Source organism: Delphinapterus leucas, chromosome 18, assembly GCF_059928025.1.
Source record: "Delphinapterus leucas isolate spDelLeu-1000000601 "Yukka" chromosome 18, BTC_Dleu_Yukka2, whole genome shotgun sequence".
NCBI lineage: Eukaryota > Metazoa > Chordata > Mammalia > Artiodactyla > Monodontidae > Delphinapterus > Delphinapterus leucas.
This window is the reverse complement of record NC_143146.1, coordinates 77,649,221-77,663,577: the sequence shown is the minus strand read 5'-3', so window position 1 is coordinate 77,663,577 and position 14,357 is coordinate 77,649,221. Positions and strand designations below refer to the sequence as shown.

Sequence of the window (14,357 nt, the reverse complement as noted above, 5' to 3'; positions counted from 1 at the left end):
AGTAATAATATGGTAAAATACAATAACAATTAGTAAAAAGAAAAAAAACTCCAATTCTAAGCACTGCTCATGTTAGAACAGCGTAGAGTTAATTAACTCTAAATAACTGAGATGATCCGTTCTCAACACATGGCTGTAGAAGACTCTTAAAATTGAACAGAAAAAGTTTTCTCCCGCAGGACTAAATATAAAATGAGAAAACAATTAATTCCAAGTCCTTTAAAAATGTCTTATATTTTCCACCAGCTAAAGCACATTAATTAAAATAAAAAATACACAACTGCTGTACAGCCAGAATAAAGCGAAGTACTAAAGGACATCATCGTTGTATAAAAAATTCAAATAAAAGCTTGGTCTTAATCAAGTCTTATACGTGTATCTGCACAATTCTGATTTTCACATCGCTTTCTCTTTTCGCTGATATGGGCTAAAGCCATGTAGACTGCCTTCCCCAAACCAGGCACTGCCCTATATAAGCAAGCATAATAAATACTCACAGCCTCTAACAGAGAAACAACTAAAGAGCAATACAGACGAAAAGAGCCTGGAGAGCGAGGAGACGGGGCAAGAGGTGGTCTCCAAGACGGCAGCGTCAGCTCACTGTCACTAGAACGACCTCTCTGGAACCACACTTATTTCTTTCTTTTTTAAAAAAAATTATTTTATTTATTTTTTTGCGGTACGCGGGCCTCTCACTGCTGTGGCCTCTCCCGTTGCGGAGCACAGGCTCCAGACGCACAGGCTCAGCGGCCATGGCTCACGGGCCCAGCCGCTCCGCGGCATGTGGGACCTTCCCGGACTGGGGGCACGAACCCGTGTCCCCTGCATCGGCAGGCAGACTCCCAACCATTGCACCACCAGGGAAGCCCTATTTAATTTATTTTTTGGCTGCATTGGGTCTTCAGTGCTGTGCGCCGGCTTTCTCTAGTTGCGGCGAGCAGGGGCTACTCTTTGTTGCGGTGCACAGGCTTCTCGTTGCGGTGGCTTCTCTTGTTGCAGAGCACGGGCTCTAGGCACGCAGGCTTCAGTAGTCGCAGCACATGGGCTCAGCAGTTGTGGCTCGCGGGCTCTAGAGCACAGGCTCAGCAGTTGTGGCGCACGGGCTTAGTTGCTCCGCGGCATGTGGGATATTCCTGGACCAGGGCTCAAACCTGTGTCCTCAGCATTGGCAGGCGGATTCTTTTTTTTTTTGTTAAACATCTTTATTGGAGTATAATTGCTTTACAATGGCGTGTTCGTTTCTGCTTTATAACAAAGTGAATCAGCTATACGTATACATATATCCCCGTATCTCCTCCCTCTTGCGTCTCCCTCCCACCCTCTCTATCCCACCCCTCTACGTGGTCACAAAGCACTGAGCTGATCTCCCTGTGCTATGTGGCTGCTTCCCACTAGCTATCTATTTTACATTTGGTAGTGTATATATGTCCATGCCACTCTCTCACTTTGTCACAGCTTACCCTTCCCCCTCCCCATATCCTCAAGTCCATTCTCTAGTAGGTCTGTGTCTTTATTCCCGCCTTGGCAGGCAGATTCTTAACCACTGCACCACCAGGGAAGTCCCCACACTTATTTCTTAACTTCACAGCCATTGGCTATATTTCTATAACATGAGAGAACGATAGTTGTTAATACCTTAACACTGCCTTGCAAAGTTTTAAATAAGTTTTAATAAAAACCTTCTCACTCAAGATACAACACCCAAAACTTTAAGAGTGACTAGTCTCTTCAAGTCATGAAGAGGCAAAATGGTTCTTATGTGTTTCTTTTTGCCACTTTTCCTAAATTTTCTATAATATACACATATCTCAATAAGAAAAAAGCCAACATAAGTAAGTAATCTTTAAGAATTAAGAAAGAGCCAACAGCTGGAACTCCCTAATATATTTCAAGAAATTTCAATAACCATAATAAAACAGCATTTCTTTAGGGTTTTAAGGAGCAATCTTTTCATGACTGTAATTGAAGACGGATTTAATCACTGCCTAATGGCAGTACTAATAAAATACAAAGTCTTAATTTAAAAACAAAACAGTTGCAGTATTAAAGTCAAGCTTCAATTACAAATAAAATATGGTTAGTATTAAGTTTTTAAGAAAGAAAAGTGTGTCTGGCTCACAGGATAACCCTCACTGTCGTCTTTCCACTGCAGCAGCTCCTGGTTAAACCGCAATGTTCCCTTATCACCACCCCCTCCTGCTGCACACTAAAGTAGCTCACTCGAGAGGAGCTGAGCCTTTCACATCATACTTCAGCGCAAGCGGGACTGTCACTGGAGGAACGTTAGGAGGTGTTTAGCTGTTCACTGTCTGTCCTTGGCAGCTGCCGAAGCCACGCACTTAGAGCAGGATGTACCACAAGAGCAGACTCCTGACCCTGACTTCAGCCCTGGGCCAAATCCAAGCATTCCAGAACTCCCCACCAATGTGGGTCTGAACAGAGGCAGAAGCCCTACTAGGGATCTGCTTCTGATCTGAGCTGGCTCTTAATTGGTCAACTATGACCAAATTTAAACTGAAAAAGATTTTGTCTTTAGAACACCTAATAGTGTGATTTAATCTCTTGGTATTTATACTCTGCACACACTCAAAAACATAGAAACCCCATTTATAATTTCTTATTATGTATAATCTTCTAATTGTGCATACTAGCAAATGAGAAAAATGACTGACATTCCCAAATAGCAGATAGACTAAGCCAATCATATTTTGCTTTGGAATATCTACTGATAAAACAATTTGTGGAAAAACACTGTGCTTTCCTATTTAAGGTTCATTTTATCTAATTTTAAAAATGGTTTGCATGTCTAGGGCACACAGCAGCCAAGTGATGAGGACAGAGGAGGGAGCTGCCTGGAACTATGCTTGTGTAGCAGGAAACACTGAGGCTGCACAACTGCTACCACAGGCACATCAATCATACAATACACATGTGGATAAACTGAAGATTTTATAAGGCTGTATTTCTTTTCTTTTTTTTTTTTTTTTTGCGGTACGCGGGCCTCTCACTGTTGTGGCCTCTCCCGTTGCAGAGCACAGGCTCCGGACGTGCAGGCTCAGCGGCCACGGCCCACGGGCCCAGCTGCTCCGCGGCCTGTGGGATCTTCCCGGACCGGGGCACGAACCCGTGTCCCCTGCATCGGCAGGCGGACTCTCAACCACTGCGCCACCCGGGAAGCCCCAAGGCTGTACTTCTTAATGGAGAGTAATCACAACTTTTATTCTGCGTACCACACATTCATGAAACTTTCACAGATGTCAGTGAAAAGTTTCTATATAGACTAGGGTGTGCTTAAATATAGGATCCACTAAGTATTATTTCTATACTGAAATTATTTATAATCTGAAACATTTATCTTTTTTATGGAGAGCACATTAAGAGAAGATATCTGCTATGGCTTACTTTACCAAATATTTACCACTTTTTAAACTGTAAATTTTAAGTTCATATACTCTACTATTGATGGCTTAGGATATGTTTATGCACTGTTATAATTCATAAAACTCCAAACTCACAGTAACAAAAGCATTAATTTGAATGCATTATCTACCAGAACATATGCTTTATAGAATAAGAGTAAATAGTAATTTTTTACTCAGGTTCAGCTAAATAAATATAATTGCAAAAGGAAAGATTAAAAAATGCTTCTGCTTTTACATTACAATTTGTTTTTCTTCCCTTCTTGGCCCCCTTGTCCCCCCTCCCCAAAAAGCACCTCCACAGATTTGCAGTTAAGATACAGAAAGAGTGTCGTATCACACAAGGAAGGAAAGTAAGACAACCTCTCATTCATGCAGGACAAATAGCTATGCCAAAAGCACAAATTACATCTAATTAGAGGGTATAACTTTGTCTTTTTTTTCATAATCTGGCCATTTACACACTTTGATTTTTGACTTCCATTTGGGTTTACTAACATCAAAGCTTTGTCATCACTTATATGTTTCCAGAGACATTTTTACCTGAGGCAATAAAGTATAAAAACTTCTTTGCATTCTTGCTGTACTGCTGTAAGAAAGCTTTAGTCTTCATTAGGCTTACAATGTTTCACGGTTATTAAACTTCTGTACGTTGCTATAAAGTTCATTGCCCTTGGCATACCAATTTTAAATGTACTATCGTTAAACCCAATGCACTGCACACAAATACACTCCAACCAAGTAGACTCCAATATATTATTGTTTTACTCTTGCTAATGTCTTACTAATGTCCTTTTCTCCCCTTTTCACAAAAATAATGACCACAAATATACTCAGACAACTCGAAATAAAAGAAAGCAATGCCAACTTAATTTTATGAATTGTTTAGGGCTCTTATAGCAAATTAAAATAGTTCCATCTCATTAAATACATTATTTGAGCTTTTAAAATACTCATTGATATGCAATAGAAAAAGAGAGTCCTGCATCTAACGACACTTGCAAAATCGCTTTCCCAGTTAACATATTTCTGTTTGACTATTTAAACATGATGATCCACATTCCTTGCTTTTATTTATTTAAAATTTGTGATCACCATTTGTTTTAGTCAGGTTGTACTCACAAAATGTGAGTTCAAAATGTGAATTTAAATAATATCAAAGAAACACCATATTTGATGTTCTCTATTTTAGAATTTTAAAATTTAATGCCACGATGCAATATATTCTTCTCATTAAACTCATAATACCAAGGCTTCTTTTGTTTTAGACATTAAAATTAATTAATTAATTAATTAATCTTTGGCTGCATTGGATCTTCGCTGCTGTGTGTGGGCTTTCTCTAGTTGAGGCGAGCAGGGGCTACTCTTTGTTGCGGTGCGCGGGCTTCTCATTGCGGTGGCTTCTCTTGTTGCAGAGCACGGGCTCTAGGTGCGTGGGCTTCAATAGTCGTGGCCCGCGGGCTCTAGAACACAGGCTCAGTAGTTGTGGTGCACGGGCTTAGCTGCTCCGCGGCGTGTGGCATCTTCCCGGACCAGGACTCGAACCCGTGTCCACTGCACTGGCAGGCATATTCTTAACCACTGCGCCACCAGGGAAGCCCAAGGCTTCTTAAAAATAGTTCGTTAGGTAATATTTTTTAGCTACATTGGAAAAACTCACCAAAAGCAAACCATCAGAAGTTTGTGGCCAGTGGTCCTATATTCATCCTAACTACTGTCTCGAAGCTCTCGTTCTTCATGAACGGCGTTAAACCCGTCGCTCCCTCCCTCTCTGGGTTTTCTCTCCAGCAGCAGTCATTACTGCTATGACCCTTCTGACCCGCCCATGTTTCCCTGATTCTACCTCCTAGTTTTCCGGAGCGGCTCACCATCAGGGTCTCCTGTCTACAGCCAGCTGGTAGGGTTAACCATGCCCTCTGCTTTCACTCCTGTCAGGTTGAAGGAGGAAAACTTGTTAGTCTCAAAGCCCAAACTTCTACCTGGGGTCTGACTCCAGGGTAACCTCCTTCCTCAAAGACCTCCACCTATAATCACCCCCACAGAGCTGGACCAATTTTTGCCTCCTTATTATATCATTCTCCCAGCCAGCATCTCTTTTAATACCCTTTACAGCAACACTTCTAGAAAGAAGCATCTCTATTCACTTTCTTTGCTTCCTCACTTCAGTCTCTCCTCAACACATTCCAATTAAATTTGCCCCCAGTATTTCACTGAAATGCCTTTTGTCAAGGTTACCAACAACTCCCTTACTGCCACACCCGAAGCTCAACTGTCTGTCCTCACCCTCTCAGTAGCAACAGACTTAAGTGAGTTACAGATTCGAAGCAATCCCTATCAAAATCTCAATGACATTTTTTATGGAAATAGAAAAAAAATCCTAAAATTCATATAGAACCACAAAAGACACTGAAGAGTCAAAGCAATCTTGAGTGAGAAGAACAAATCTGGACGCATCACACTTCCTGATTTCAAAATCTATTCCAAACCTACAGTAATAAAACCAGAAGTAGCAGGTGCTGAAAAGTATGGTACTGGCATAAAAACTGATAATACGGACCAATGGAACAGAAAAAGAGACCAGAAGTAAATTCATGCATTTACAATCAACTGATCTTCAATAAGGGTGCCTAGAACACGCAATGGGTAAAGGATAGTCTCTTCAAATAATGGTGTTGGGAAAACTGGACAGCCACATGCAGAAGAATGAACTGGACCCTCATCTCATACCTTATACAAAAATTAACTCAAAATGGGTTAAAGACTTAAATGTAAGAACCAAAACAGTAAAACTATGAGATGAAAATATAGGGAAAACTTCTTGACATTGGTCTGGGCAATGATCTTTTTTTTTAGATATGACACCAAAAACACAGGGAACAAAAGCAAAAATTCTCAAGGCTACATCAAACTAAAAAGCTTCTGCACAGCAAAGGAAACAATCAACAGAGTCAAAGACAACCTATGGAATGGGAGAAAATATTTATAAACCATACATCTGATAAGAGGTTAATATCCAAAATATTGAGGGAACTCAAGTCGATGGCAAAAAAACAAAACAAAAAAACCTTGATTAAAAAATGGGCAAAGGATCTGATTAGCATTTTTAAAAAGAAGACATACAAAAGACCAACAGATAAATGAAACAGTGCTGACAATCACGAATCATCAGGGAAATGCAAATCAGAACCACAGTGAGGTATCACCTCCCACCTGTCAGAATGGCTATTATCAAAGAGACAAGAGATAAGTGCTGGTGAGGATTGGAGAAAAGGCAACCCTCAGGCACTGCTGGTGGGAGTGGAAATTGGTGAAGCCACTGTGGAAAATCCCTCAAAAAATGAACACTACAACTACCGTATGATCCAGCAGTCCTGCTTCTGGGTATGTATCTAAAGGAAGTGAAATCGCTATCTCTAAGAGACATCTGCACTCCCAGGGCCACTGCAGCTTTATTCACAAGAGCCAAGCTATGGAAAGAACCTGTTTGCATCTGCAGATAATGGATAAAGACAATATCGATACACACCCTCACCCACGAGATGGAACACTATTCAGCCTTGAAAAAGGAAATCCTGCCATTTGTAACAACATGGATGAACCTGGAGGACATTATGCTCAGTGAAATAAGCCAGATACAGACAGACAGATACTACATGGCTCACTCATCTGTGAAATGTGAAGAGTCAAGCTCACAGAAGAACGAAGTAGAATGGTGGTTGCCAGAGGCTGGGGCATGGGGAGATGCTGATCAAAGGGTAGAAGTGTCAGTTACGCAGGATGAATAAGTCCTGGAGATCTAGTAGACAGCACGACGACTATACATATACACCATACATACAATACTATATCATATGCTTGAGGTCTAGATCTTAGACCTCAAGAGGGTAGATCTTAAGTGTTCTCACCAACCCCCCCTCACCCCCCCACAATGGTAACTTCATGAGGTGATGGATGCTAATTAGCTTGACTGTGTTGATGATCTCTGTTACACAAAGAAAACATCAAGTTGTACACCTTGAATATATACAGTACACCTCAATAAAACTGAAGGATAAACAAAAGCCCCTTCCAGGAGTGCTTTTAAAAACCTGGGAACGGGAGGGGCTGCATTCTCCAGCCGCCTCTCTTGGGCATCGCTCCATCCGACGCCGCCTCTGCTTAAAGCACAGCAGCCGCGTGTAACTCTGCCCAAGCCCTGAGAATATACCAGACTTCAGACTGGGTGGGAGGTGGGGAGATCAACAGCTTGTAAGAGAACACACCCCTTCCAGTCCCGCGCCCAGACTTGCCTGCGTGCTCTAAATTCTCCTGCCCTCAGGCAAGCAGCCCGCCCTCACCAGTGGAGCCTGAGCCACACTCACGTCCTTAGGGGGCTGACTCTTCACGGGAAACATTGGCCATGCAAACCCAAACCATTCTCCCCCAAGAGGAATTCAGCCAGTTGTTAACAGACAGACCTTGTTGTATTTAAATCTTTAGTCAGTGTAATCAATACTACACAAAGTGTGTGTCATGCATTTAACTACAATATCAAAATATAGTGTCTATTAATACAGTTGGTTTTAGCCATATGTCAGGATTATTTTCCAAATTTAAAAATAATTTAATTGGCTTGAGGCTTAAAAGTTGAAGCATCTCAATAATTCGAATGAAAATGCAATTAATTTTATTCTAAAATTTATTCTGATTTTTAATGTGATAGCTCAGGACAAAAGCTTGCTGTATAAAGACAGATATAAACATTATGAATTAAAATTAAATGTCATACACAGTAATAGGTGAAATGGACCGACCTTTAAACTTTTGAGACAAAGGTATACCAATTATTGTTTCATTATAGATTTCATCAATTTATTTACCCATTCAATAAATACTTAGCACACCTACTATGCACAAGACTCTTTTCTAGGCTCTTGGGATATAGCAGAAAAGAGCAAGGTTTCTTATTTACTTAGGTTTCCTACTGAGAAAATGGCATATGTCTCTATGACTCTAAGTGTGTAACTGAGTATACATAGGACATTAGTAACTGAGCTGATTCTGAACATTTCTAGAAACTGCCTGCCTATTATGTCTACAAAGACTAATCAAACCAAAGTTAAACAAGGTCACTTCATTACATAGTGCAGTTCATCTATTTACTCTTTGGATAAACATTTATTATGTGCCATTGTGTGACTGTGAATGTTTCAGGCACCAAGAATATAGAGATGAAAAAGATAAGAGGCCATTCTTCTGGGGGAGACAAAATAAACAAGTAGATAAAATAATTTCAGGGAGTGATAAGTTCTACAAAAGAAAAGAAAAATGAATTAAATGTTAAGAAACGCTTCCAAGGATTTATAAATACAAATTTAAATAAACATATCAAAGGGAATCTGATACTTATGAATCTACAGAATAAAAAATTTGGATTTATTTAGAATAAAAAGCATTTATACAGTATTATAGACTAGGTTATATAAAACAATTCTACCTTAAACATGGTGGACAAATTTTTCATTAAAAAGCAAACCAAAAAAATCCTATTATGAAGTCAGGGAAACATATATTCAATATCACATATAATTTGAAAATTAATATAAGGCCAAAAATTATAAAAATTTAGAGAATAAATGAAATACTCATTCAACAAATCAATAAGAACAAATAAAATATTATCACTGTTGTCACCTGCAAACTGTAATGCATTTAACTTTGGCTTTATGGTTTTCTCTTTACTTTTTCTCCCCCCCTCAGTTTTAGGCCTTATTCACAAGGATTTATAATATCAAAATGATTCAGAAAAGCTTTACTTTTAAGTCTGATCTTACATGCCATTGAGGATTTACTTAGTAATATGGAGATGTTTGTTTTCATCAGTTTTTGGTTTACCAATATATTATTTCTAGCTTGCAATAGCAAAATACAGTAATAGCAAAAAAACTTTTACATAGTATTGAAATTCCTGCAGGAAGATTATTTTGCCATTGCAACTTGAAAACTCTAGAGCTCCTGTTTCTCCCTGAAATAACTTTCTATATTTTTTAATATACCAAGGTTTATTAAGAATGCAGCTATCCTTTTAAGGCAGAATGGACTGGAATAATAGAATAATTTATCTTCTCCCTTCTATCATTTATCTGATTTTACTATGCCAGAATCAAATATAATAATACTTAAAGAGGGAAATACTAAAATCTAGAACAGTTTTCAAATATACTTAAGTGTTTCAGAGGAAGCAGCTTACATACAAGTAACTGACAGGCTGACATGCTCTAAAGCAAGTCATGCCCTAAAGGATATCTGTAGGAGCAATATGTTGTTGTCCAGATGTAATCACTTGTTCAGGACTCCTGTAGGGATCCCCTGCTTCAGGCCACTTCGCTTTCACCAAATTCACCAAAGACCTACACAGTACTCGCTTCCGCTAACCCAAAGAAACCTGGAGATTTTCGCTTTTACGAAAAAAGGCAAAAATCGAAAACAGGGCTCAGCCTTTGTTTTTCAGCGAGCCGTTAAAGGGGCAGCGCACGGCCCAGGCAGCAAGGGCGGCCCTGGGGACTACACTCAACATGTCAACATCAGATGCCAGAGCTCTGAACTGTGTCTGTGAGCTTCTGTGCTTCATCTCCATTTATCTTGCGCATCCCTTAGCAAGACGTGTCCTAACGGCTCCTTCACTTTATGCCATTTCGGCTTACAAAAGGTTTCACAGGAATGCTCTACTTTTGGATAGTGGGGGAGAGCCTGCATATTTTCCGAAACAATACAATTACATTTTACACAAGACTCCTGCAACTTAGACTCTGCAAATTTATCTTCTAAACTTCTTTCAAATTCATCCACTAATTTAGCCATCACCAACTCTCTCCTGAATTATTTCAACAGCTCCTGACCTCATTTTCAATCCATTCCCTTCACTAAAGTCTCCATACTCTTTCCAAAGGTCCAAGTCAAATCTGCAATATAGTAATATGTGTGATTCTTGATTTATGCGTTAAATAACATGATATGGTGGCATGTTTAATAAGCACTGTAATTTCAAAGAAGTGATACTTTGAGATATCTGTAACAACTGTATCAGAATAGGAAAAGATCTGAGGTTGAGGTTGTTATACTGTCGGTTACTGTTAATACTTCTGTAGCTAGTTGCCTACATTCACAATTGAAGAAAATGTTAAGTTCACAATTGAAGAAAATGTTAAGTTATAGGTCAAAGAAAACAAAAATGTAATCCTTTTCTATTTAAATTCAAAGACTCCCTGAATTCTATGCCTGTATTCTTGGGGGACCATGAAGGTTAAGAAGCCCTATGATGGCTCCCTGCTGTCCTCAGGATAAAAATTTCTTCATGACCTGATTCCCTGCCACCTCTACCTGTTCTGAACCTCATCGTGTACAGCTCTCATCCTACTGAGTCCAACTCCTCCCGCCAGACCTTTGCAACACCGTTCCCTTGCGTGCAGTATTCCTCCCCTTCTCTTTGCCCAGCAAACTCCATTCATCCCACAGGCATCAGTTTACAGGTCACAGCTCAGGAACCCAAGCTTGTGGGAGGGGCTCTTCCAGGTGCCCCCAGAGCACCCAGCACTTACCACCACTATCGCCCTGTATTAAAACTGCCCCCACACTAAACTGTAAGCACTTGAACCGTGTCTTGAATTTCCCACTCCTTGCATACTGCCTGGCACAGAGGTAGCACTTCAATAATTGCGGAAAGAAGAAAGAAAGAAGGGAAATGCCAAAATATCTGCTGTTTCATGAGCTTGAATTCTACCCTTAATTCCTGACTGACCCTCACAAATGCAAGCACTGGTCACAATGGAAATCTGAAGCGTATGAGTCAGTGAGTATAAGTTCACTATTTTTATTGGAAAAATCACTTACTGTGATGACTGAAAATGAAGGACATTATCACTATTATTAAGTCTATGTCAGGAAGACTGTACCACCTTGCAATGCTAAGTAAAATAACTATATAATACATAAAAGTGTATCAAGAGCACATCTATCTCAGCAGTTTTCGACCATGCACACATGACTCCAAAGCGGCGGCGGTGCTGACGGCCGGGGCGGCGGCGGGATTGACAGGCCCTCTCTTAGGGAAATGTCACCCCAGTCAGTGAGGTGGAGGGAGTTTTCAAACTACAGGCCCCTCAATTCCTGCTGTATTCAGCCACTGCTGCTGAGAAGAAGATGAGGTCATCTTCAAGTCCACTGGGGTGGCAAAAGGACGAAAACCACTGTTTTAATAAAAGTGGTCCAACAGCAGATCAAGCAAATGCTGTGTCAACAGACCTTGTAAACCCACTGATAATACAATGGTTTCTGTATTACTTTAGCTGGGCTGAAAGTAACAAAGGTTGCAGGGAGGGAAGGGAGCTGGGGAGAATTCAAAACACCACACTGGTGTAAAGTTTTAGTGTCCTGTCAGGAATTGAAAACACAAACAGGCTAGCAGTGGGCCACAAAAACACAGTGACAAGGATGGACTGAACCCGGAATCTACAAATTGCTGAGGGGGTAAAACTGAAGCCATTTCTGGGCACACGGAGTGAACCCCTTTAATAGAAAGTGTGTCTGAGTAAGCGCTAGGTCAGAGCGTGACGACAGATGGCTCTGCGTGACAAAATTTAAAAATGTGGATTTCATCCTAGGAGCATGAGGCACTAATGGTTTCTGAAGAAGCGTATGTCATGTAGTTAAAGTGATACTCTTGGGAAGATTAAACAGGATGAATTAAGCGGTTGAGAACAGAGGCAGAGAAACCGAAGATGGATAATAAACTTAATTGCTTGACACAAAATGAACAAAAATACTATAAAACACCGTTAGATCCTTCCACCTGTAATCAGAACTGGTATGAGAATGGGGGGAGAGTTATTGCCCGTTTTAACATTGTGGCCTCTTAATTGAATACAAGTAAACATACTGTATGTCAATACTTAACTTTAATTCACAAGGCCTGCTTTCCTCTCTTTTGTTGTATATGACCGTTGAGTTTTTCAGAACTCAAGGCACTTAGAAAGGCATAATGTAAATCTAACCAACAGAAAAAGAATACTGCTTTTAATTTTCAAAAATATTCACACAAACTTAAAAGAAAATGTCCTTTAAATATTTAAAAAGTAGTACTTTTTCAAATGTTCAAATGTTTTGCGTGACAATTTGATATTGAACCAGGGAACATGACCTTTACTTTCAAACATGGTAGTTTTAAAAGAAACGTCTTTTGCGTGGTACTCAGAGTCCGCGGAAGCATGAAGGTTTACGACATGTGATACTGTTCCTGACAGTTGACCATCAAACCTGGCAAGCATCGACCAGCCGATTGCCTCTTTTATTATTAAAAAGGTCACCTGTTAGGACAGCTGGACCACGGGGTGCAGCTGCGGGCCCGGGCGCACGGGACACGCCCCCACCGTCCCCGCGGGTCCCTGGCGCAGGGTGCTGGGGGCCGCCCCAGCCCCCCACTCCTCACCCGCACCCTCCACCCGCCGGGCGTCCGGGGACTGAGGGGCGCGGCGGGGCTGCCGGACGGGGCCCGTCCCGTACCTGGGCTACCACGGTGAGGCCGCCCTGGGGCGCCGCCATGTTCACGCGGCCGTGGTACCATGCTGCTCCTGCTCCCGCCAGGGCCACGCCGACCACTGCCGCCGCCACGGGCCCGGAGCTTGGCCAGGCCCGCCGGCCGCCAGCCAGCCCACGCCACAGTCTTCCGCCCCAGGCCGCAAGCCGGGCGCCGCCCGCCCCCGCCGCCGCCATTTTTGCGGAAGCGCCCAGTCGCCGCGTTCGCGTCGCTTCCCACAGCTGCCCGAAAACTCGCGCGCGGCCGCGGTGTCGCGAGACCCAGGCAGTCTCCGCCCCGCCCCCGAGCCCACGCGCTGTGCTGAGGGCGGGGACGGGGCGGGGCCTCGGGGAGGGGCGGGGCCTGGTAGGGGCGGGGCGCAGTGGCCAGGAGGGAGTGGGCACGCCGCCGGGTGTGGCACCAGGATCGCCGTGAGGTGTGAGGGGGGGCGTGTCCTGTGGGGCTAGGGCCGGGCGGGGGTCAAGGGCCTGGGGCCGGGGTCGCGCGAGGCGGCTGGCTGGCTGGCACCGGGCGGCGGTCGCGGTGAGCCGGGAGCCGCTTTCCCGGGGGGCGTGATCAAGGCGGTGCGACAGGGTCCCTGGTGTTGGGCGCTGACGGACACGCCCTGCGGGTCCTGGGAACCGGGTCGGCTCGGCAAACAACGGTCTGCGTTCCGAATCACTTACCTGAGTCAGAAAGCTGCTCAAGCTCTACATGTTTCCGCACAGGCCTCGAGGACACAACCTGGTTTAAAAATATTGTATTCTATTGTCTCACTGTGGCAGCTAAGCAAACTTCTTAAAAAATGTATTTTTCAATTGTGGTGAAATATACATAACACTATCACCTTAACCATCTTTTAGCTCACAGTTCGGTGGTATCAAGTACATTCACGTTGTTGTGCAACTATCACCACCATCATCTCCAGGACGTTTTTTGTCTTGCAAAACTGGCGAACTTAAAAAAAAAAAAAGCGTCTTTGCTGTTTTTTAAATCCTTCCAGTCCTTACATTCTCGTCTGCTCTTTGGTTTTTGCTAAATCATCTTCTTTCCCAGCCGCCTAACTTTGACGAAGTAGTTTTTTTTTTTTTTGCGGTACGCGGGCCTCTCACTGTTGTGGCCTCTCGCGTTGCGGAGCACAGGCTCCAGACACGCAGGCTCAGCGCTCGTGGCTCACGGGCCCAGCCGCGATCTTCCCGGACCGGGGCACGAACCCGCGTCTCCTGCATCGGCAGGCGGACTCTCAACCACTGCGCCACGAGGGAAGCCCTGTTTTGTTTTTTTATAAAATAAAATTTTCTGTTTTAAAAAAATGTATTCTATTTATTTTTTATTTATTTTTAATTTTTGGCTGCATTGGGTCCTCGTTGCTGTGCACGGGCTTTCTC

General features: G+C 42.6%; 1 protein-coding gene across 1 annotated transcript in view; it reads right to left on the bottom strand.

Annotated features, from left to right (window-relative positions):
• The window catches only part of MICU2 (mitochondrial calcium uptake 2), a 78,534-nt gene extending 65,353 nt beyond the window's left edge, over positions 1-13,181 (bottom strand). The window contains exon 1 of the mRNA XM_022574490.2: positions 12,957-13,181. Coding sequence (XP_022430198.2) covers positions 12,957-13,166 — 210 coding nt within the window. The 5' untranslated portion in view covers positions 13,167-13,181. The remainder of the gene's footprint in view (positions 1-12,956) is intronic.
• Between the last annotated feature and the right edge of the window lie 1,176 nt (positions 13,182-14,357).